We start from the raw sequence: 25212 nt of genomic DNA, 5'->3' as shown, positions 1-25212 counted from the left end.
AGCATCCTGAGGGTGGTGTTTCATGTTGACTACCCAACATTGTCAGTGACTTTACAAGTTCTTCTCATCTTTCCAACTACACTGTGACTTCCTTGAAGGCAGAGACCATGTTCTTTTCATCGCAACATCCCTGGCACGTGGTGGTTGTGGTGATGATACAGAGGATGATGAAGGAAACCTGAGAACTGCATGATGGAAAAACATTTATTTCTCCCTTAGCATTAAAGGATAATTCATTTTTATTTTGTGTTACATTTATGTTTCTTCGAAACAATGTAGGCAATGGAAGCAAACAGTTGACATAAAATAAGAGTATTATAATAAAATACAATTACAAAAACCACATCCAAGGTCAGGAGATTAAAGCAAATCCATGAAGCACTGGGGTTCATACGGTTGCTTTGATCGAGCATTAAATTTGGCCCTGAGCTTCTGCTAATGAGGCCGAAAAGTTTCATAATCAAAGTTTTGTGCTGTCATTATCAGGAAGAAGGAAGCTTAGAGGAGTTAACATCTTTCTTGGAAACACATTCAAAGCGAAATTGCCTACTGCAATAGTGCAGAGGCATGGCTGTGGGAGGAGAATTTCACAATAACTGCTGCCCTGTTCTGCCTTGGTCCTTCCCCCTAACTGTCTTTCCTGTAGTTTCCTGCTTCCCTCCTATTTGGTTCCCCCTCCTGCCATGGGCAACCACAGGGAGCAGATAAAACTACACTGACAGAACAGTCCTGTATGCTCAGAAAAGCCATAACATGTCTGTTTTGCCAGCCTAACTTCATACCCCCATATGTTGAACCCCTAACTCCTAAGGTGACTGTAGTTGGAGACATGGCTTTAGGGAGGTAATTAAGGTTAAATGAGGTCATAGTGGTGCTGCTCTAATATGACAGGGCTAGTGTCTTTATAGGAAGAGGAGAATATATCAGAGCTCGCTCTCTCCCTATATACACTTGCACAGAGGAAAGGCCATGTGAGGACACAGCAAGAAGGCAGCCATCCACAAGCCAGCAAGAGAGGCCTCACAAGACACCAACCCTGGTAGCAACTTAATTATAGACTGACGGCATTCAGAACTGTGGGAAAGTAAATTTCTGTTGTTTAAGCCTCCCAGTCTGCCATATATTTTGTTATGGCAGCCTAAGCAGATAAATACACCCCCTCAAAGCAAACAAGGATGGCTCACCGCGACAATGTATACTCTGATCAGCACTGTGACGGGGTAACTGGGTGGAATCCCTTGCTGGATTCTCAGCTGCCCGCTGTCCTCAGAGCTAGAATCGTCGGGGCTTTTGTAGATGCAGAAGGAGCCCTGGAACCACAAAATGCAACCCATTGAAATGAGATGGTCATATGTCCCACCAAAACCCACAGAGAGCACAGTGCTGGGAAAATGAGCACAGCCTGGGAATCTGAAGGACCTGGGTTGGTGCTAAACTTGCCAGTTGGGTGTCCTTGGGCAATTTATGTAGCCTGCTTGCATCTGAGCTTCTTCATGGCACACCCATGAACTGGCATTGTACATTAACACCCCCACACAGGACTGTTATATGAGGAACAGAACAGATGGGACACGAAGTGCCTTTTACATGTGGGGTGCTGTGCTAGTGCTTCCCCCATTATCTCATTCAATCCTGACTGCAGTATTCCTATTTCCAGACATAGCAACTGAGGCTTAGGGAGGTGAAGCACTTTGTTCCAGATCATGCAGTTGGTTAGTACTGTAACTAGGATTTGAATCCAGATGGGCAAACTGTAATGCCTGTGCTATTTCCAACATAGCATGCTGCATACAAAGGGCCCAGCTTGTTGTATGTTTATAGCGAATGCTGGCTACTACTTTGTGATGTTGACACTGTAAGTCTACCAGATGAAGGGCTGGTGTTGCCTAATTAGTTTAATCGTCCAACTGGTAGGCTTGCATAAGTCACACATTTGGTATGCCAGGGATGGAGAGAACAAAGTAAAGTTCAGTGTTCCTTTCAGGAAATGAGTCTGTCTCCTTATTTTTCACCAGACTGAGTTCCAATCCACTGGTCACAACCCAAAAATATCTTAAAAGACTGGGGTTAGGTTTTGTGGAGCTCTAGAGAGGGACTTGAGTACAAATTAAGGATTTTCCCTACACACATCCCACACCACAATTCCATTAACAGAATTGAGTCATACCTGACATTTATGGACAGGGAGAGCCAAATAAAAGGATTAACAATGGAACCTGCCTTAAATTTTCCTATGACTCGATCCCCATCAAGACCATGGTCATCTTCTGTAGACTTGCCTCTGAAGAGCTCAAAAGTTTTCACCCAGTCTTCAAAATTGTTGAATTCACTCTCGAGATCACCATCATATATCTTTAGGGCAAAGGAAGAAAACTGTGCTAAGAGGAAGGAAAGCCCAGGATTGATTTAACAAGAAATGCCAAGATTCTCCAAAATCAGCCTTGATATGTGTCCTTTGGGAAAATCTGAGGCCATTGGTAATTTATCTTCAGCAAGATAAGGAACATGGATTGGCTCAGCACTCCTGAAACTGCTACTGTGAATTTTATGAAATGTTTTGATGAACTTTTAAATTCTAAAAAGTATAGGTAAATTTTTAAAAATTATAATATATAAGTATAGATACAACAAACCTTTTAGAGCTAGTTGATGCCATTGGTTGTTGGATATAGACTATAATGCTTTGAGGAGATTCAAATCAATAATGTTCATTAAATATCTAATTATTAACATATATAAAGCGATGGAATACTTGTTTTTATTGTAATGCATATAGATATGAAGTTTCCAAGTGGAAAATTATATACATGCTTTGGAAATGCAAAATTGAGTTGAGTTTTACGTTTGGTAGTATAATTTACTTATTCAGCTTTCCTATATAAATTGTTTACCTAAATTGGTTATCTATATATATAATTTTCACACTTCAAATTTTCATAGCCATCAATATACCTCTAGCTAATACCCTCTGACTAATATTAAGATTGGCCTAATGGAGCTGACTTTAGTTGGAGTTAAATCTCCTGCTACCTTGAGTGTGTATACATTTGCATGATGATGACAAGCACCTAGAGATGAGCCAAAGGGAGCTCAAATGCTGTAGATTAATTTGCAAGGTCCACACTAAACAATTTAAGTTGTGTCCCTTCTCCATGAGGGTATAGAAAATGGAAAATGAACAAGCTTCCTGTCTTGGCTTAAATGCACATCAAAGTTTACTTCTCTACATCGATGATAATGAAGACAAAATAAGTCAGTTAAACAAAGGCATGACTAGGGTTGACCCAAGCACTAACAGAACCTCATTGCTGAGCATCCCTCCCCATCCGTGGCACAGATGCCTGTGTCCCCACATACCTGCAAGATGGCCAGGTTGGGGATTCCATCATCTTTGAGTTTCTTCTTGAGCATTTTGTCTTTTTTCTTCTTTGGGCCATCTTCTATATCTACCACTACCTCATCTGGCTTTACCTCTGTGGATATTCAGCAGAAATTAGACTTCTCATGGCGGTTGAGATGAGAAGGAACAAAGCCAAGCTCCTTCTTTCCCTTTGCTCTGACATGTCCTATGTTGTGACCCTTCAGAAGTAGTAACTTGTGACCTTTCTTTTTAAAAACAAATAGTAACTTTTTGCCGTAGGATCGTTACATACAGTCGGTACAGTGCCTGACTGCAGGGCACCCCATGCATATATAAATCCAACGTCAGTGGATCCCCTAGGGCTGCTCAATAGGAATAGGGCAATGGCCCTATTCTATGGGCCAATGTGTTACAGTACATGTAAGAACTCATTAAACTAGGCACAGAGAGAATAATTTGCCCATTCACCCAACTAGCAAAGAACAGACTTGGAACTTGGACTGACTCCAAAGCTTTTTGGAGTCACTGTCTCTCTCAGATCCATTAAGGGACTTGAGATACATCTAGTTCAATATGAGGCTCAAATATCCTAAGGGTCTTGTGTGCAAAGTTGTTAGTGGGATTACTCAGTAATTTTTTAGCAGCAGGCTCTGCAGGGGAGAAACCGCCTGATATGGACTCTAGCTCTGTTATTTTCTAGCTGTGTGATGTTGGACAAATTACTTGACCTCTTTGTACCTCTGTTTCATCATTTGCAAGGTGAAGATACTATTTCCTATGACAAGGGGTTGGTCTTAGAATTACACGTACTAATTAGGAGTGGTCTGAGGAACTGAGCCTGGCTCTGGTTTTTCCACCTCTATCAGCATCAAATGAAAGAACATTGACTGCTTAGTGTTACAATTGTATTTAGGCTGAGACCTACTGTTGGCCTGAATTGAGTTTGTGGTCATTTGAAATATGAGGCCTCTCATTTGACCTTCTGCCAAACAAGAGTTGTCCAATCCTGTAGACTGAGTTTTGGAACCCAAATCCAGGTCTTTATACTCACCTCTAATCAAGTTTATCATGTTGATTTTGACCGGTCATCCAGATTGCTTCTATTTTTATTCTATGGTTTCTACATTAAGACTGTCAACATAGGAACTTGAGCCAAAGGGTCCATTCCAGCACTGAACTGAATTCAGAAGAACTGAGGTCTGGTTCCAGTCCAGCACCAAGAGCTACATGACCACATTTTAGAGTGCTGTCATCTTCCTGAGATTGTTTCTAAACTCAGGAAAGGAGGGAGTTGAGCTCTAATACACCTCCCATGGCTTCCATTTTACAATTTTCTTGTAACAATGGCCCTATTCTATGGACAAATGTCCCCAGAATAGCTGCTTACCTGTATTGCCTTTTTTTCCCTTGGGATTTCTCTCCTTTGCCTTTGAAAAAGGAGGAGACAAGATTATTGACACCGCAATACTTGATTTATTAATTCTGACTAACAATTCTAATTCAATTATCTCAGCCCTCTGCATTCCCAGAGAACACTATTTTAAGAGTATTCAAACAGTCTCTAAGCAGTCCCCCAAAATGAAGCCTCACTGTAAAGATCTGGGGGTTAAGCCCAATAGGATGCCCTATCCTAGAAAAGAGGTATCCGCACATCCAAGAAAACTGTGATCAAGCTGTAGACATCTTTGTCCCCTATATGCAGGACCCTCTCAGCCACAAGGCAAGCAAACTATCTCCCCAATATTTTTCCACCTCCCTAGAGCATCTCCCTGGTCTGCACCATGAGTTGTGTCTGTTGGCGTGTCTGGTCCTTGGGATGGTACCATAGATTGGGGAGGTTAACAGAGAAAGAGGAAAGGGCTGAGTTCTCACAGGAAGTGATAGTGTCCATTGCAGCAAAAGGAGGGAGGTTGGAAGCAGGGATTAACATTTGCTTTTTCAGTATATATCAATATTTAAGAAATAGTTCTAGATGCAACCATAGACTTTCCAAACTAAAGAATCAGAAGAGCATTCAATTAAATATAACATCCGAGTAATTTTTCTTCCCTTCCGTACTTAGGGGTGAGAAATCTTACCACACCCAGTTGCCGAGTTTTCGCCAGACTCTCCAGGCCTACTCCCCACTGGCTCTCCACCTTTATAACTAGATCTGTCTCATTCCATGGACAAGAGGCCCTGCTCTTCCTATGCAAACCCACTTATAGTACCATTTGCTAAGGTCATATGAACTTAGAATCCTGCTGGTGACTTGGGGTCCTTAGACTGGGGTATCTCCTGAGGCCCCAATAATTGATGCCCACCTGTCCAGAGACCCCATTTCTCCCTGCTGGACCCCGCTGAGTCTGGCTGGGGGGCAGATCCTCCAGATGCCATGCTAGACTGAACATCCTTCCAGTATTTACAGCAGAGCTTGTGTCCTAGGGCCAGCTCCAGCCAAAAAGTGGGAATTTTGTAATTCAGGATCTCTGGTTCTTCCAGGCTTCTTACCTTTCTGCAGTTAACAGAACCACACCTGAGTAGGGCCTATGTACAGTGGCATTTAAAAGGAGGTTATGTAGGACTCAGGGTGGGAGAAGGTGCTGTTTTCTTATTGAGTCTCTTGACTGCCACAGGTAGGGGAGACTCTACCTTCTGGGCTTTCTTCAGGGAGGCGTAATACTTAGACCACCAGTCAATCACGTTTTCAGCAGATTCATCCGCTATGGTCCTCTTTCTCCTCTTAGTGGACCTCCGGGAAGGTTTCCTGGGATCCTGGCAAGGGATGGGGGAATGAGTTATTAGTTCAACATCATTTGGCTGCATCCTGGTGGTCAACTGGCTTGTGAGGAAGTAAACATTTAGGTGTCCACTGGAAAACACACAGAAGTATCCACTGGTTTTGTGCTAGCAGCTCTCTGTATCACTTCCACAAATCAAAGTTCAATAATCTATTCATCCATTCATTCATTGATTATTGAGCATATGTGAGATACTGTTTTTGACATTAAGGATGTGTGGAGAATTAGACACAATCCCACACTGGATAGCTTAGAGTACAGGAGCTAGGCATGCAACAAATGAGAACCAGACTATATGATGCAATGCGGTATAGCAGGGTTATAAATCATTGAGCAATTAATATAAATGTTGTAATTGTCAGTTTCCTCAACTAGGGGCAATAATACCCACCACTGTCCTGAGGATTAAGTGACATAATTTAGGCAATTCTTTGGTGTCATTTCTGATTTGAATGGGTACAAGTAAATGACTTCTATCACATAAATGATGGGGTGGCAGGAGAGGGAGTGATAGACGTGTGGTAGAAAGGAGGCATTTGTGGGAGAAGACAGGGGTCCTGCTGGAGCTACGGATGCAGGACTCACCAGGCATTCATCTTCCATTCACTCACCAAGTCATCTCTTGAGTCTGTACCATGATCCAGGCACTCTATCGAGTGCAGGGGATATAGAGATGTTAAAAAATTACCTCTTACCCTGCTGAGGCTCACAATTTTATGATGAATCTGAGATGAACATTGAATGATGAACACTGAATCTGAGAAGTCAACAGAAAGTCACAGGTGCAATGCTAGGGGAATGCAGCAAACCGCGTAAGGCATCACAGAGGGTCGCTGACCAGGCATGAGATGAGAGCAGCCTGTGCAAATATCCGTTCCATGCACCTATCTCACTTTTCCACTCTTTTTTTTTTTTTTTATTTCATCCTTTACCATTTGCTGGGCAGGTTGTTCCTTAAGACCTTTTTGGGTTTTTTAGATGGAGGCTTGCTCTGTTGCCCAGGCTGGAGTACAGTGGCATGATTTTGGCTCACTGCAGCCTCCACCTCCCAGGCTCAAGTGATTCTCCTGCCTCAGCCTCTGGAGTAGCTGGGATTACAGGTGAGTGCCACCACACCTGGCTTATTTTTTTATTTTTTTTTTAGTAGAGATGGAGTTTCACCATATTGGCCAGGCTGGTCTCGAACTCCTGGCCTTAAGTAATCTGCGCACCTCAGCCTCCCAAAGTGCTAAGATTACAGGCCTGAGCCACCATGCCTGGCCCCTTAAGACCTTCTTAAAATGGCCTTCTCTTTTAATTCAATTGGTACACCAAGATTTTTCACTCAAATATATAATTTAAAAAGATTAACCACATCCTTGTTTTGTGGTTCTTTGTGTACTTGTCAATCTCTCCTTCCAGAATCTTTACTAACTATTTTACTCCTCTTTAGAATCCAAAAGATGCATCTTCTTGGTCCCATATGATCTTGTACAAAGTAGGACCTAAATATTTGTGGAACATGCTTGAATGAAGAAGCCCATGGCCTTTCCAAGCTTATGAATTAAGAAGAGTTTCCGTTCAATTAAATATTACTGTCAATTAAATATTAAAGTGACTAGCACTTTAATTTCATGCACATTAACTTTCTGATCCTACAACAAAGCTGTGAAGTGAGTATTAATATCCTCATTTTAGAAAGAATGAAATGATACTCAGAAATGTGAAGCTGCTTGCCCATGGTCACACTACAAGCAACTTCATATTGTTAGAGGCCTCCAATGCAAACTCCCATGAGCCTTGTAAATATGGAGAGGGATTTTGGTCTGACCTTAGGTTTTCCATCTTTTGGTGGCTCCTGGGCTACAGGTTTGTGTTCAGGCTCCAGCATCGGGGATGAGTCAGGGATGTCAACCAGGGTGGCCGGCTGGGCCTGGGCAGAGTCGGGCACCACTGTGGGAGGTGGCTCAACATCCACATAAATGTGATCTGCTGGGGGATCCTGGGAGGAGCTGTGGGCTCCAGAGGACTCAGGGGCTGTTAGCGAATCTGAAGACTCTGAAATGAAAGCACATCAGGTCAGGGAGCTGGGCTGCCTCACAGGGTGGTCATTTCAGGAACCTAATACTAGGAATCAGTCAGATCTGGATTCAAATATGTCAGGTTGCTAATATTTCTGAACCTCATTTTCTTATGTATAAAATGACAGTAAAAATATCCATCTCACTGGGAGGATGAAATGAGACCATGATGTAAAGCGCCTGGCACATAATAGGTCATCAAGAAATGGTTGTATTTGTTATTGATCACTCAAAGTAATTTTAATCAATCATGGTCATTGGGATTATGAAAATAAAGGTTTCGGGTACAGATTCTGTGTCAGGGGGGATTGTCTCCCTGTTGTGTGTTAATCTGGGGAGCCTTTGCAGCTCCAGAGAGCCATGAAGCCCCCAACTGTAGGCAGAACCCTGGGCATATAAGTACATGTGCCTGGCAGGGAGCAGGGGTATGCCCAGAGCTTCATGAGATTCTTAACTGGGCTGCTGATGCCATAGAAAGGTTATAACACTGTCCTTTACTGCCAAAGGTCCTCATCGCTCCGATTTATGCTGTAGGGGTCAGTACTCGGGAACATTTCCCAGTTCGGTACCCCCATGGCTGCCACAAACTCCAGAGTTTCTCTCCCCACATTTGCTGACTTTCCAACAGCAAATTCAACCCAACAAACTCTTATGGGTGTCTACTTCATACTGGCCATAGAGACAAAGAAACCAGTGAGACAGACTAGAAATCTTAGAAATGGACAGGGGATGTATGGCAACTTGGTTTATGAGAAAGATGGCAATACAAATCATTGGGAAAATGAATGATAGGTTAGCAGACCCTTTGGGGGGAAAATGGTGCTCTATATGGAGAAAAATGCAGCTGAATCTCCACTTAAAATCATATATAAATGCAGATGATTAAAGATCTAAATGAGAAAGCTGAAACTATAAAGCTAGTAGAAGAAAATATAAGATAATACCTTTGTGACTAAGGGGTGAGAAAAGATTTCTTAAACAAGACTAAAAATATAAACTATAAAGTTTAAAACATGGAGGGGTCTGATTATATCTCAATCAAGGATTTCTGCTCATAGATAGGAATTATAGACAAGGTTAGTAGTTGCCATACTAGGAAAAGATATAAACAATATCTACAATCCACAGGATTTTAACATCTAGAAAATACAAAGAATTTGTGAATCAAAAAAAATTAAAGCACATAAAATATGGGCAAAGGACATGAACTGGCATCACGGAAGGAAGATGAATATGGCAGCAAGGATATGAAGGGTGTGCAAACAGTAGCAAGCAGAGAAATTCAAGTTAAAATAAAAATTAGATACTAATCTATATCCACAGAGTAGCAAAAAGCTAAAACCAAACCAAAGCAAAACAAAAATCTAGAAAGTTAGAAAATAGCAGGTGCTGCTGAGGAAGAGAAAAATGGGGTTCCAAATGCAGAAATGGCAGTATAGACTGATGTAGACTGGTGTAGATCAGTGCGGCTCTCTAGAGTGCCCCCTGGCGCTAATTAATGAAAATACATGTGCGTATTTCCTGGGACCTAGCGATCTCACCCCTGGGTGTACATTCCAGAGAAATTCCCACATAGCATCTTCCCTCAGGGAACACACACAGGGATATTCATTGCAGCACTGATTATGGAAAGGGGAGTTGAAGCAGCCAATGGGTCTAATATGAGAGGAAAGGAAAAGTAAAGTGTTGTAGATGCAGCAAGTCATAGTAACAGGCTAATGTACACACAGCAATATGGATAGAGCTTAAAACAGAGAATTCAGTGAAAAGAATAGGAAAACAAATGAAAATTATAGCATCATATTATTTAGGTAGATTAAATCGACTTAAATTTGACAAGGATGGCGGTGTAGGGCCTGCAGTGGGGAGGGAACTGGGATTAGAGATAAGGAATAAGGAGGACAGTGGATAGAATGAGAGAATCTTTGAATAGACCAATGATGATTGTACAGCATGAAACGGAGACGTGCAATGAACTCAACTTTGTGCACCTGAGATACAAAATAGAACAAACTAAAACAACGTCAAGCATAGAGCCAAGTGAAATGTCAGCGTGGAGGCAGGCAGAAGCGTAAGTCATATTCAAGGAAGGCGTGTTAGAGTTACTGACCCGATGGTGAGTCAAAGTAAGAATGTGGCAGCCAAAGAAAGCAGAGACCCCTGCAGGAGCAAGCTCATCAGAAAGATCCACCCAGCCACTGGGCTGTGGGGCATCCTCTCTGAGCCAGTCCCATAACAGGCACTCTGTAGGCACCATGACTTTACAGTTACAGCTACAAAATCTAGGAGCAGCTTCTCACCATGCCCAAGTTGGGTTCCATCCACGTGTGAGATGGGGGCAAGGGGCTCTCTGGATTTACACAAAAACTGCTTCAAGTAGTTGATGGTATAGGTGCCCACAAGGGTGCTCCTCCCAAAAGCTCTCCAGTCCACCACGCAGATGCTTAGTGGTGGGTGCAGAAGCTCATTCTCAGGCAGTTCCTGCAGAGAGAGGCTGAGATGAAGAGGGGCCTGGGCCTGGCTGCTTGAGGCCTGGTGACTCTTCCATGGGCAGACCCAAAGCCAGCTGGGCATCCAGCCTACCTTGTCTCTGCCTTGCCATTCCGTCCCTCCTGGCCAGTCCTGCAGCTTGCCAAAACTCTGGAGCAGTATCTTACCAAGCCAGGGAGTAATTCACCGAAATAGGAAGTCTGCCTTAGTAACAATTTGTCCCAGGTTTAAATTACAAAAATCTCTCACTTCTGTACTGTCCCTGACAGTCATTTTCAGACCTCTTTATTTTGTCATTATCTGCCAGAAGAACTCTCATCTCCAACGAAAGCTTATCCAGGCCCGTTATATAAAAGAGATGAAAGTCAAGCCATTTAATACAGAGCTGAGAGTGAAGGGACAGTGTCCCAGCCACCTGTTTTCCCTGGTGGCCCCCGAAATGCAATGCAGCCTGACACAAAAGGTTTGCAAACACCGCGCACATTCTTCCATTGTAGGCTTTGCTAACTGGGGATATATGTCCAGTGGAGCAAGCTGGGCTGCACAAAGCAATATTTTTCTTTGCAATTAGTTTCAAATCAAAGCACAAAAAAGTATGTTGAAATATTGAAATAAATAAAAGCACAGATGTCAAAAAATCACTTTAGAAGCATAAATTCACATGTAAACTCCTGACATTCTAAGTACAAATTCTTTTTTAAAAAATATAGCCATTAAGCCTGTAATCCCAGCACTTTGGGAGGCTGAGGCAGGTGGATCATGAGGTCAGGAGATCAAGACCATCCTGACTAACATGGTGAAACCCCATCTCTACTAAAACTACAAAGAATTAGCCAGGTGTGGTGGCGGGCGCCTGTAGTCCCAGCTACTCGGGAGGCTGAGGCAGAAGAATGGCATGAACCCAGGAGGCGGAGCTTACAATGAGCCGAGATTGCATTACTGCACCTCCAGCCTAGGCGACAGAGTGAGACTCCATCTCAAAAAAAAAAAAAAGAAAAGAAAAAGGAGCCATTAAAATAAATTTTATTACAGTATTTTCTAGGCCAGTGGTTCTCAAATTTTAGTATATATCAGAATCACCTGGAAATCTTGTTAAACTAGACATCTGGCCCTCCCCACAACAGTTTCTAACTCAGAACAGCTGGACCTGAGAATGAGCATTTCTAACAAGTTCTCAGGTGATGCTGATGCTGATGAATTAGGGACCACACTTTGGGAACTGCTATTCTAGGAAAAAGTTTGTCAACCTCCTTTGATTGCTGTATGATCCACACTGGAAAAGTTTCAAAATAAAACAACAACAAAAGTCTATTATATCTCATTCTGAAATTCTGGCTTTTCACTAAATTAATTCTTTCTCGCAGATAGTGGACATCTGAAACCCTAAAATGTCTCATCTGTGGAAAAAAGAGGAATGAGCCAGGTCGGGAGAGTGAGAAGCTCGCACCACTTCGAAAGCATCTGCCTGGACGCTGAAGTTCGGGTTGTTCTTGTAGCTCTGGATCACACAGGACTTCACACCTCGTCCTCCGCACTCGATGAGAACCTGGGGCCGATCCACGGAGAGGAGCTGCACCTTCTTCATTTCCCGAACTCCCCAGAAGAGAACCTGAGGAGACGACCAGCAGAGCCATCGCCACCCCTCCACGGAGGAGCCCCACGCCTGCTCTGGCTCTGTGTGGAAAAGTCAGACCTTCTCCCCAAGAACCACGCTATGTTCCTCCAGGAAAGAACCTCACAGCTTTTTGAGGGCTCATTCTTTTTCTCCAGGTCTCCCGCCCATCCCATACCACCTCTCCTACAATTCAGGCGGGGCCGCTGCCCTTGAGTCCCAAAGAACAACTCAGCTCCTACCCTGACCCATACCTCCACTCGGTATTTGCTCAGCACCGGCCGAATGTTGGCAGGAACCGGGTAGATCTGGGTGATGTCTGGTGGCTCAACGGGTGGGAGGCCTTGCAGCCCGGAGGAAGGGACCTACCACACAAGGCAAGTATGAGTTAGACACGGGAGAGACACACGGATGGCAACAGTGCCACACAACCACCTCATCAGTAAGATGTTCACTGTTTTGCCAACAAAAGTAATGTTTCCAGCTTAAAATACAAGGACCATGCATTTTACCATATTTAATTATGTATTAATTGATAAATGCATTCATTTACAAGGGTAACCAACATTTAGCGAGCACTTAAGATGTGCCACAAGGCTAATAACCCAGAGCTCACAGTATAGAGGGGAGAGAGAAAAACAAATACGGAAGATAGGTCTTTACAACTTAATAAAAATTACACAAGAACCACAGCAGGGTAGTGGAGAAGGAGCTTCTACCAGATTCCAAACGTTTGAGTCTTAATGAGCCCCACTCCCTTCGGACTTGTCAAGATCTCCAGAAAAGCCATTATGCAAAATACTACTACGACTACTACTACAAAAAAAAAAAAAAAATTTACATTTAATCCAACAGAGACTACGTCTTAATCAGTGGAGCAGAAAATGAAATGTTTTGAAGGCAGATGAAAACTTGTCACTTCTTGTACACTTAGGGTTAATGAAACTTCAGGACAATTTCAGCTTTGCTGAAATTTCATACAAAGGACTTACAGAGTTCTACTGAGAACAGGGGTTTTTTCCTCAGTGTAGGCTATCTCACACTGCCCTCAAAACCTGGTTCGACACATACATCTTTCAAGGTTTCCCCGAAGAAAACAAAAAATAAAAGAAGCTTTTTTTCTGACCCGATCCCAGCTGCTTCTACCATTTCAATGCCAGTTGAGTGCAATATGTCCTCTATACAGATTTCGTGCAGAAATTAGGAGACCGAGTTCAGAAATAAGGCTCTGCTGTGTGAGCCTGCACAAGTACCTTTCCCTCTCTGAGCCTCAGATACTGGGCCAGATGACCCACCAAGCTCCTTGGGAATCAGATGTTTTATTAAACACTGCGCTGGAGCAGGTGGTTCTCCTTCCTGGGGCTGTTTGTCTGCCTGAACAAATTACAGGGACTTGGCCAAGAGGAAGTCTTTATTTACTTCATTCTCCATGCCCCTCCATATACAGTGAGTTCTTGATAAATGTTTATTGGTTGACAGACATATTAGTCCACATGCTCCGTATGCTAGAAAAAGTCTAATTGTGCTTCACAATCTGCAAAATGCAAATATATCACCATTCCTTTTTCACAGACATATTCTAGTTGGCAACAGCAGATGTGGTTAAGCTAATTACAAGAAAGCTCAGAAAAAGGAGAGCAGATACTGCAAATGTGAAACAGGCTTAAGGTAATGAAGCTGCAGGATGCACCAGCTCAGATCAAGAAGCTGGTAAATGACAAGGATGGCAATGCCCAATACTGCCTGGCATTGAAGAGGTGAGCAATTTAGCGTGCAAGCATCACCTCACTGGGAAAGTCAATAGCCCCTCTAGCTTTAAAGGGAAAGCCACAAAACAGCTGTGATGGTGGCATAGGAGGGGCTGCCTCTAGATGTGCTTTTAAAAAACCATCATATGTTTTATCCTGGGGCTGCTGAAGTATCAGCTTGGGAAATGGCCAAAGAAGTTTTGCTTCATAAATGCCTGAAAAATGCTGTTAAGAGCTCAACACAGCCCTTAAAGGATCCTATAACATGGTGGCAATTAAATGACTTTGCTACCAGCCAAGATTAAGCTTTTTCCAGTGAAATGGGTTGGTTGCTGGCCTATAAAACCATATGATATGCAGTTAGTCAGCACATAGGGCCAGGGAAAAACAAGGGATTGTTATGAAGGCAAAATAGCAAGAATTGGGGATGAGCAGGGTGGGTAGTTGGTCTGAAAGCCAGACTGCTCTAATATCCCCATGGAAGTAAAATATCAGGACCTCAAAGTAGGTCCAGGACAAGGGTGAACCAGTGTGGCACACAGGGTACAAAAATTAAGGAGGCACTCACTCTTAGGGTCATGCATGACCCTAGTCCCAGCCCTGCCCATCTGAAAAATCACTAATGCTCAGAAGCCTTTCTCCTTTCTGTCTCAGCCCATAATTTATATTTCTATTATATCTCATCTTTAGTACAGTGGTTTCTTGGGCTCCATCACTTAATAGCTCACTACATATTTTTATGTAGAAATGTCTAGCATGCAATAAAATATGGCAGGCACAGAGATAAGACAATGTGATTAACAAGAGAAACTAACCGAAGAAACAGACTCATAGAGGATTCAGATAATGTGGTAATCTGACATGAACTTTAAAGTAACAATGCTTAATCTGTTCAATAAGAAACCAGATAAAAAGTTTCAATAGATAAATGAAATCTATAATAAAAAAAGAAATGGAAATTCTATGGCTGAAAATTTAGTCACTGGAAAGAACTTAGTGAATAGGTTTTAAAAAAGAGGCAGGAGAAATGAGCTGGAAGATAGGCCATATTATGGATAAAATAAAGCTCAGAGAGACAAAATGATAGACAATGCATAAAAGAACGTAAGAGGCACAGAGAATTAAAAGGTCTAATATACATGTAATTGGAGTCACAGAGGAGGCAAAAAGAGGTGAGGCAAGGAGAGGAGAAAGGGGAGAGAAAAGAGGAGGAATAGAATAGGACAGAAGCAATCTTTGATAAAGGCTGACAATTTTCCAAAACTAATTTAAAACATCAAGCCAGGGTTTTAAAAGCTCTATAAAACCCAACAAGATAAAAACAAAACTGTACTTTAGTACAACATAGTAAAACTGCTAAAAACAAAAAATAAAGAAAAATACCTTAAAAACAATCAGATGAGGGGAAAAAAAAACCAAAGATCACTTTTTAAGGAGCAACAATAAGAATGATAACCAACCTCTCAAAAGAGAAAGCACAGCCCAAACAATGGAATAATATCTTCAGCTTGCTGAAAGAAAATTGTTTCCAACCCAGGCAAACAAAACAAAACAAAAAAACCTAAGAGGAAATTTAACGGGCCTAACATCAAACAGTGAGATTATGGCAAAGCCAGAACTACCAGAAGAGGTAAGTGTGAGCTCCGGGATAAAGTTGGTGAGTTGAGGAGATTGTCTGGAGGGCTTGAGCAGGGTCTCTACCGGAAGTTTGTTTGTTTGGTTTTCAACAGTCTCACTCTGTCACCCAGGCTGGAGTACAGTGGTGCGATCCCGGCTCACTGCAACTTCTGCCTCCTGGATTCAAGCAATTCTCCTGCCTCAGCCTCCTGAGTAGCTGGGATTACAATTGCATGCCAACACGCCCAGCTAATTTTGTATTTTTAGTAGAGACGGGGTATCACCATGTTAGCCAGGCTGGTCTCGAACTCCTGACCTCAGGTGATCCACCCGTCTCTGCCTCCCCAAGCGCTGGGATTACAGGTGTGAGCCACTGCGCCTGGCCTGGAAGTTCTTAATATTATGTAAGGATCAGCGAGCTTTCCCTCCTTGACCCTTCACTAAGCCTATTTTAGGGTGGATGCCTTCTGCAAAGTCTTTATTAGCAGGTCAATAATCAGTTAATAACACTTTACCTTTAAAACAGGGAGAAAGCTCACACAGAGATGCTCTCTGAAGCTATTTAAATCATTTAACTCAGACCTCTAATGAGAAGACTTAATGAGTGCCAAGCATCAGAGAAGAATATCTCATTTTTTAAGCCAATAGAACTTAGGTTAAATCTATACCACATAGACAAAGAAGATTAAAAACAAATGAAAAAATTAGAGAACATTCACATGATGGTAAGAGAAAGAGTCCTAGAAAGTTGAATGAAAAGGAAGAATGGATTCTAAGCAGGCGGAGTTAACACATAAATCCACGGAGGCTGCACACGGCACAACTGTAGGGGGTGCCAGCCACATTGACCAAATAGCAGTGGCCCCTTCTGGGGGGGTGTAGTGCACTACCCCTCTAGGAAGGCTGAGATATTTCTAGGAATTAGGAAGTGTGTTGGGCAGAATAATGACTCCCCAAAGATGTTCATATCTTAATCCTCAGAACCTATAAATACATTACCTTAAATGGCAAAAAGGAATGTGGCACATGTGATTAAATTAAAGATCTTGGGATGAGGAGTTTATCCTGGATTATCTGTGTGGGCCCTATGTATCCTTGAGGGTCCTTATGAGACAGCAGCAGGAGAGCCAGAGTAGGAAGAGATGTGGTAATGGAAGTAGATGGGAGGTTCTGGGGAAAAATAGACAATGAGAGAGAAAGACTTACAGAAGCTATCTGGCTGGCTTGAAGGTAAAGGAAGGGCCACCAGCCAAGGAATGCAGGCCATCCCCAGAAACCAGAATAGACAAGGAAACAGATTTCCCCCTAGAGCCTCCAGAAGAAACAGGGACCTGCTGATGCACCGATAAGGGACCCTTTCCAACATCTGACCTGAAGAACTGTAAGATAATAAATTGGGTTGTCTTAAGCCACCACGTCTGTGGTCATTTGTTAGAGCAGCGATAGGAAACCAACACAGGAAGCAAAACATTCTAAGAAAGGGAGGTGGACTTTCCAGAAGGAGAATATTCAAGCAGCAGAGGAGAGGAAAACTGTAATAGGAGAGAGAGGGCTCTGAAAACAAGAGAAACATTATAAAAGTAGGGAAAACAAGTGTTCTAAGTATGGAGAATGGAAAAGAAGGCCAAAGTGTGAATAACAACAGACAGTTCTAAGATTGCAGAAGGGGACACTGCTGTGAGGGGCCTGGGGAATGGCCAGACAGTTGAAATCCGGCTCACACACAGAATTCCATGAATGTTTGTTCATCGAATGAGTAAACAGATGCATTTTTGTTTTTTTTCGAGAGAGGGTCTTGCTTTGTCACCCAGGCTGGAGTGCAGTAGCATGATCATAGTTCCTGCAGCTTCCACCACCATGCCCAGCTAATTTTTTATTTTTTGTACAGATGGGGTCTCGCCATATTGCCCAGGCTGGTCTTAAACTCCTGGGCTCAAACAATGCTCCTGCCTCAGCTTCCTAAAGTGCTGGGATTACAGGCGTGAACCACTAGGCACAGATAAAATATTTCACTGTGAGTCTATGATGTGTAAAATATTGTGGGCTTTTCTGTGTGATATGGAGTGAACCTCACATGTCAAATCTCATCAGCTGATCCAAAAGACTCTACCTTTAAAATATATACAGAGCCCACCTCTCTTCCTTTCCATGGCTACATTGATTCAAGGTGCCTTTATCTCCAATCTGAGTAACTTCAAGAGTCCCCCAATGGGCCTTTCTGCTTCTCTCCTTGCCACTTCAGAATACACTGGATCCAGTATCTTCGCGTTGCAACCTAAGTCACTGTGCCGAGAGTCCTCTCTTGGCTTCCCATCTCTCCCAGAATAAAAGCCAAAGTCCTTACGAGGCCCCATGTGATCTTTTCCCACTGGCCTCATCTCCTTCCCGCTTCCTATCATTTGTCCACTCCAGCCACATTGACCTCCTTGAGCATGCTGGGCATAGTGAGGCTTCAGGGTCTGGAATTCGCTCTTCCCTCTGCATCTAAAGGCTCTATGCCCAGTTAGCTGCATGGTTGCCCAGTTAACCATGCAGCTAAAATGTGAGGCTACAAAAGTAGTCTGAGGACAAATTTCAGGACAGCTTAACAGCCAGGCTACAGAAATGTGACAGCCTCCTATGGGGCAGATTTCCTCTTCAGGGAATATTAACACTTACCATGAAAAAATGTTCTGTGGCCGGGCGCGGTGGCTCAAGCCTGTAATCCCAACACTTTGGGAGGCCGAGACGGGCGGATCACGAGGTCAGGAGATCGAGACCATCCTGGCTAACACCGTGAAACCCCGTCTCTACTAAAAATACAAAAAACTAGCCGGGCGAGGTGGCGGGCGCCTGTAGTCCCAGCTACTCCGGAGGCTGAGGCAGGAGAATGGCGTAAACCCGGGAGGCGGAGCTTGCAGTGAGCTGAGATCCGGCCACTGCACTCCAGCCCGGGCTACAGGGCAAGACTCCGTCTCAAAAAAAAAAAAAAAAAATGTTCTGTGGTCAAATACATTTGGGAAATACCAAGTTTTGAAAAAGAAGTTAAAAAAAGTTCTTTGCTGCAGGACTTCTCAGTTTCTTTACCATGGTAACTGGCATTTCAGATCCCCAAGAGAGACGTGATATAAAGCATTTCTCAAGCTTTCTTGTCACTGTATTTGGAGGGAGGGAATGATGTTCCAAAAAAAAACCCAGATTTTGAGAAATGTTCCTGGTGGTGTGAAGTAAGAGCTGCTGAAGATTTCTGGAGAGAAGGGTGGTAACACCAGCTAGTGTTCGGGAAGGAAGGTGGAGGATGGAGTGAACAGGAAAAGTAAAGGAGGCCAGTAGCCGAGCAAGGAGGCCAGTGTAACATTCAGATGAGAACTAAAAGAACCCTTGGGAACAGGGGATGGGAACCATTCAAGGAACAATCTACGGGGTGGCCCTGGCTATGGATAAAGACGTGATGTGAAGAATTAAGGCTTACTGAATTTTCAAGCTGGAGTGTCTGGGAGAACAATGGGACTATGAGTCAGGATTGGGAGGACAGGGGGCGGCTCACTTGGATAGAGGAAGGAAATGAAAATAATGAATTCATTCTGGTGCATAGGAGAACAAAGCTATTACATCCTTCATGTGTTTTTGAGACGGGGTCTCTTGCTTTCCTGCCCAGGCTGGAATGCAGTGGTGTGATCATGATCTCACTGCAGCCTCGACCTCCCAGGCTCAAGTAATCCTCCCGCCTCCACCTCCCGAGTAGCTGGGGCCACGAGCATGTGCCATCGCACCCAGCTGAATTTTTATGTTTTGTAGAGATGGGGGGTCCCACTATGTTGCTGAGGCTAGTCTTGAATTCCTGGGCTCAAGTGATCCTCCCCGCCTCTAAATCCTTCTGAGCAAGGGCAGTTTCAGTAATGAAGATAGAGAAACTGATGCTAGACATCCACAAATGAAAACTGAGAACAGCTGGTAACAAATGAAGGCATTTTCCAGCCCCTGTCTTCTCAGCGTGTATGAGATCCACATGCTAAGACAGTCATGCTGGTGATTAAAATAGTTTTTGAACAAGCAATCAAATGAGAAGAAGTCCTAATGAAATCCTAATGAATTGTATCTCAGGCTACTTACCTCTGACAGTGCTTACTTTATTATGTCGGCTGTCAGGAAGCAGCAGGGTCTCTCACCAGTGCACCCAGCTCAGGGCCGAGGGAGGGAGGGAGGATGAGAGGTAGGGCTACAGAACCCAGACAGCTGAGCCCACAGACAGCATTTGGGAATCCACTAGTCCAGCCTTCATTGGCAGATGCAGGGTCTCAGACCCAGAGCACTTATTAGGACAGCATTGTGTAGTGAAAAGAGAGTTGACTGAATCCAATTCAGTTAGCATTGAGCCCCAGCTTCCTCACATGCAGAATGGGGGTGCTGGACTAGATCTCATTTTCCCAAGTCAGCCATTCCGCGACCACCTTTACCACTTGTACATCCCACAACCATTTTTTTATTAGACACTTTTAGTTTTAAAAGGGAAACTTCATCTTGCAAGGGAAAACAAGTACTACTTGACAGAAATGGAAAGTCACTTTAAAAAGAAAACCAATGAAACAAAATAATGTTAGTGGAATATGCAATGTGAAGCCTTTTTTTTTTTTTTTTTTTTTTTTTTTTGAGACAGAGTCTCACTCTGTCGCCCAGGCTGGAGTGCAGTGGCATGATCTTGGCTCACAGCAACCTCTGCCTCCTGGGTTCAAGCAATTCTGGTGCCTCAGCCTCCAGAGTAGCTGGGACTACAGACATGCGCCACCACGCCTGGCTACTTTTTGTATTTTTAGTAGAGATGGGGTTTCTCCATGTTGGTCAGGCTGTCTCCAACTCCCGACTTCAAGTGATCTGCCCTCCTCGGCCTCCCAAAGTGCTGGGATTACAGGTGTGAGCGACGGCGCCTGGCCAATGGGAAGCATTTCTTAAACTTTATCTTTACTGTATTTGGAGGGACTGGTGTTCCAAGAGGCAGACTTTGGAAAATGTTCCCATAGGTGTCACTGATCTCTTTGTGCCTGGAACCTGTGCTATCTCTTATTAAAAAGGGAGGTTTCAAGTTAAGAGATATTTGAGACAGATGAACATCAAAAGTGGCTTTCTTCTAGAAGTACTTAGAAGGATAAAACATGGCAAAGCTCCCTTCATATCAATCCAACACTATTTAATGCTGATTTTAACCTAAAATCACTCATGACAGTTTAAAGTCACCAGGATTCTCACTTAAGACTGGACCAACAGTTTTGAAGATTACGTTCAGTTCTGATAGTCCATTTTACTGTGCAACACACATCTATTTGACTAGATCTGGTTCTATTAGAATCCCATTTGGTTTTAAGATTTGTAAGACAAAGATTTTTCTAGTCCTATCCTCCTAGGCTGCAGTCATTATGGAACTGGAGCCAATGCTTGAATTCGTGCTAATCCATTCCCCCAAGAACTCTCACCCAGCCTCAGCTCCCCTAACAGAGAGCTCACTCTTTCTCCAAGGCAGCCTCAAAAAGTTCTCCCTTACATGGAGCAAAAACTAGACCACACTCAAAGTCTTTGATAAGATGAGCTTAAGAACTCACCACTGTAGCCGTGTGCAACCCCCAAGGCTATAGACCTGGGCGGGGTCTGTGTTTGAATACAAGTGTGTCTAACCCCAAAGCTGCTCCCTTCCTCATTACGCTCCCTAGAATCCCCAGCTCTGGTGGGACTCTCTGGATTCTAGACTCTCACCTGCCATATTGAGCAAGTAATTACCTTTCTAGCCAGCTCAGTTCCTTTACCTGAAATACACGGTAGAATTAGACATCTTGCTTTTATATTCTAAGGCATCATTATCATCTTAAATAGCTGTTTGTGGAGTGTTTATTCCATGCCAGGCACTTTAGATAGACTGACTATAATCCCCATTTTGCAGGTGAAACCCAGATTAAGTAGCTCACGCAAGGCCACACACTAATAAGTGGTGAAACTGAGATTTCTACTATGGAATTTAGCTCTAGCACCTTCATTCTTAACTCATTCTCTTTGTGTTAGGAACACTTGCCTTCTGGTTTCTCAACTAACCGAGTTTTGACTTTATTTGATGTTTTTTGTTTTGTTTTTAAATTGGGATATCTGGAAACTAGGCTTACCTATATAAACATTGTTATGGACTGAATGTGACTCTCCAAATTTCATATGATAAAATACCAATCCCAGTGTGATGCATTTGGAAGTGGGGCCTTTGGGAAGTAATGAGGTCATGAGGGCAGGACGCTCATGAATGGGATTAATGCCCTGATAAGAAGAGACACAAGAGAGAGAACTTCTCTCTCTCGGTCAGATGAAGATCCTAGTCATGCCAGGTCTGCTGACACCTTGATCTTGGACTTCCCAGTCCAAGCCTCCGGAACTGTGAGAAATAAACATTTATTGTTTAACCTACCCAGGCTATAGAATTCTATTATATAATAGCAGCCTAAGACAGAGGTGTTGACCTGACTAAAAGGTAAAGTACCACCAGGCACCTCCTGGTGCCTCAGTGAGTGGGAAGTCAAGGGGAGAAATCTCTGATCCAGGCCCCTCAACCTGCTCACTTCTTTTCCAGGTTCTCTCTACATCCTGTGTGTTCCTCTCCTGGACTGCTGGACTTCAGGGACTCAGCTTCTCTTCCCAGTATCTGCCTCTGCTTTCTGAAAAAGTCTTCCTGACACATGTTCATAAATCCCCCTAGGTCTTAGTGGGAAGGACTAAGATTTGTCTTTGCAAAACGGTACAGTGTAAGGAGCAAAAGTCCTTAAAGGTCTAAGGTCAACTCTCAGTTCAACCACCAATCCAGCTGTGTGATAAGTCAGTCAATCACCTCAATTCTAAATTTACTGTCTGTAAAATGGGAATCACAACACCAACCTCAGCAGGACTGAGGGAGCTCTAGTGTGATGAAAGGTATATGAGACAACAATCACCACACCGGACACGTGGTAAGTGCCCACATATGTTTGCTTCCTCTCTGTTTTGTATCCTTTCATGGCCTGCATGGAGCTCAGGAATTTGCACAGAAGGCTGCTCAAGCAACGTTGGCCAAACTCACAAGAATCTTTCATCCTGAGGTTCTGACTTATAAGCTCAGGGGATCTAGGAATAGTCCAAGTCACCTGAGTTCTTAAGTGCACCTCCCAGGTCCCCAGGACACACATTCAGATGTGAGATTGCAGCGAGGGATCAGGCACAGCTTCACTCAAGTGGCACTCGTGGTGAGGCCACTTCTCTGTCCAGGTAGACCTGATAAATATTCGGCGCCACATCTGGTTCACTCACCTGCAGCAGTTCAAATACAGCAAGGAGATCCCCTCCAGAGAGGTTCCCACAAAAGATGGGGTGATAGCATAACCTGGGGGGCTCATAGTCCTGGTCAGCCAGCTTCACAACGGGAGCAGCCACTGTGGCACCCAAATATTCTGGCTTCCCCTAAAGAAGAAAAGAAATGAGTTTTTATTTCCTGATCATTAATTACCTGGTTCTGATTCACATCAACACAGTTTTACAAATAACCTCCACAAAACCGTCAGCATCCGTGTCTCACTCTCTTCTCCTGCCAAGCTCCTCTTGCCCATTTCTATAGGCCTGGGGGGCAGTGGGTTCCACTCACGCTCCTAAAAGGGTCATCCTTGCTGTGCGCGGTGGCTCACGCCTGTAATCGCAGCACTTTAGGAGGCCGAGATGGGCGGATCACAAGGTCAAGAGATCAAGACCATCCTGGCCAACATGGTGAAACCCCATCTCTACTAAAAATACAAAAATTAACTGGGCGTGGTGGCACACACCTGTAGTCTCAGCTACTCAGGAGGCTGAGGCAAGAGAATCACTTAAACCCAGGATGTGGAGGTTGCAGTGAGCCGAGATTGCACCACTGCCCTCCAGTCTGGCGACAGAGAGAGCCGTCTCAAAAAAAAAAAAAAAAAAAAAAAGGGTGATGGGGGGCAGTTATCCCAGGGGCTTTCTGGCCCAAAGCTATCTTAGGGGCTATCTCTCTCCTCATATATTGAGCTCAGTAGGATATAGTTAAAATAATTATCCAGGGAGGACTGGAAGGGGAAAAGGAAAAATCAGGTAGCAGCCAACATTCCAAAGGATCTCCAGGACAGGGCATCACTGTGGTTGGGAGCACAAGCTTTGGAGCCAGTTTGAGTTCTCACATCTGCCACTTTCTAGCTCTATGCCCTTGGGCCAGCTGCTCAACCTCTGAGAGCCTCATGCCTAAAAAAGAGTTAAAAACAATACCTTTCCGTAGGATCATGAGGACTAAAGGAATGTTGTATAGGCTTTGCATAGTGACTGGCATACAAGTGCCCACACCTAGTAATGATGAAGATGATCGATATGTTTAAGTGATGGGGGAGTCCTGCCCTATTTTACTTGGTAGTAGAAAAGGATATTAAAATATTTTTGTATGTATGTATGTAGGCCGTATGTTTCTATAAGAACTATGCAATGCGATGGCTCTGCTTCCTGCCTCTTTTGCAAGCCTGTGTGCACATCCCCCCAGAGGCAGCATGGGGCTGGCGCAGTCATTCTGCTGTGCTATTTATCTCAAGAACTGCTAGAATATAAGCTCCCTGTGGGCAGAGTTGCCTGTACTATCCACTGCTGTGTCCCCTGGCACAGGGCAGATACTCAGTGCATGTTGGTTGAGTGAAAGCTGTTGGATAAATGACCTCTGCCATCCAACACCAGTGCCCTTGCTCTTTTTGGCTGAGGCTGGGTTTTAGCAGTCACACTGCTTCATTGTCTCTGGACTCCTGAAGTAACATGTGCAACCCCAGCGGTAGAAGGAAACTGGATTGAGGTGGAAACAAGGCTTTTGGTTCAACCACACTTGAAAACAAGGCTGCCCACTGGTGTCGACTCGTGGAGACAGATCTGTTTTGGGGATGGGTGGAGTTAGGGCAGCTGGCTAGGAAATGAGTGATCTGCCTAACAATTTGTTCATTAACCCAGCTGGGATTGGTTAGTTCAAACTAGCCCTGGAAACAAAAGAGTAAACATATCTCAAGCAACCAATTTTCCAAATATAAACTCATTTATTCCAGAACCAGCAGACTCTTATGAGGACACAAGCCACTGGGAAATGAGGTAAGGTTCTAGACTGGAAGCATAGTTCGAGCAGATTCTGATTCCATTAATCTGAGCATCACCGTAGTTTGGGCCCTGTTTAGCTGCAGCACACAAGGGTGAACAAAAGTTTTTGCATGTCTACATGCATTTCTCTGGGAGCAAAGAGCACATTTTCATATCCCTTTCTCTCCCACATTTCCTTTTCCCTTTAGAGTCAATAATGTCGCTGAATTTCTCTGTAAAGGGCTTGGCTTAGGGTTGGGCCAGGAAAAGCCATTGCGGAATAGAGAACTGGAAGGGAAATGGAAAGCAATGGGGCAGCCAAGGGAAACACAGCCAGCCCAGCAGGTTAGTGTAACAGGACTATAGCCTACATACATACATACAGAAATATTTTAATATCCCTTTTTACTACCAAGAAAAATAGGGCAGGACTCCCCCATCACTTAAATATATC

The 25212-nt window shown here is 43.7% G+C and overlaps 1 protein-coding gene across 5 annotated transcripts in view; it reads right to left on the bottom strand.

Annotated features, from left to right (window-relative positions):
* Positions 1-25212, bottom strand: part of FER1L6 (fer-1 like family member 6) — a 213970-nt gene that overhangs the window by 49009 nt on the left and 139749 nt on the right. For all 5 annotated transcript variants that reach the window (XR_013397421.1, XM_077944009.1, XM_077944008.1 and 2 more), the window contains 10 exons: positions 22959-23108; positions 12558-12668; positions 12139-12300; positions 10502-10682; positions 7952-8178; positions 5993-6115; positions 4749-4788; positions 3358-3473; positions 2221-2352; positions 1185-1310 (listed from right to left, as the gene is read on the bottom strand). Coding sequence is in view for 4 of the 5 variants with exons in the window: in XM_077944009.1 (XP_077800135.1) it covers positions 1185-1310; positions 2221-2352; positions 3358-3473; positions 4749-4788; positions 5993-6115; positions 7952-8178; positions 10502-10682; positions 12139-12300; positions 12558-12668; positions 22959-23108 (1368 nt within the window). In the remaining variant the exon portion in view is untranslated. The remainder of the gene's footprint in view (positions 1-1184; positions 1311-2220; positions 2353-3357; positions 3474-4748; positions 4789-5992; positions 6116-7951; positions 8179-10501; positions 10683-12138; positions 12301-12557; positions 12669-22958; positions 23109-25212) is intronic.

Source organism: Macaca mulatta, chromosome 8 (genome assembly GCF_049350105.2).
Source record: "Macaca mulatta isolate MMU2019108-1 chromosome 8, T2T-MMU8v2.0, whole genome shotgun sequence".
NCBI lineage: Eukaryota > Metazoa > Chordata > Mammalia > Primates > Cercopithecidae > Macaca > Macaca mulatta.
Note: the sequence above shows the minus strand (reverse complement) of the source record. Positions and strands in the feature narration are given on the sequence as shown.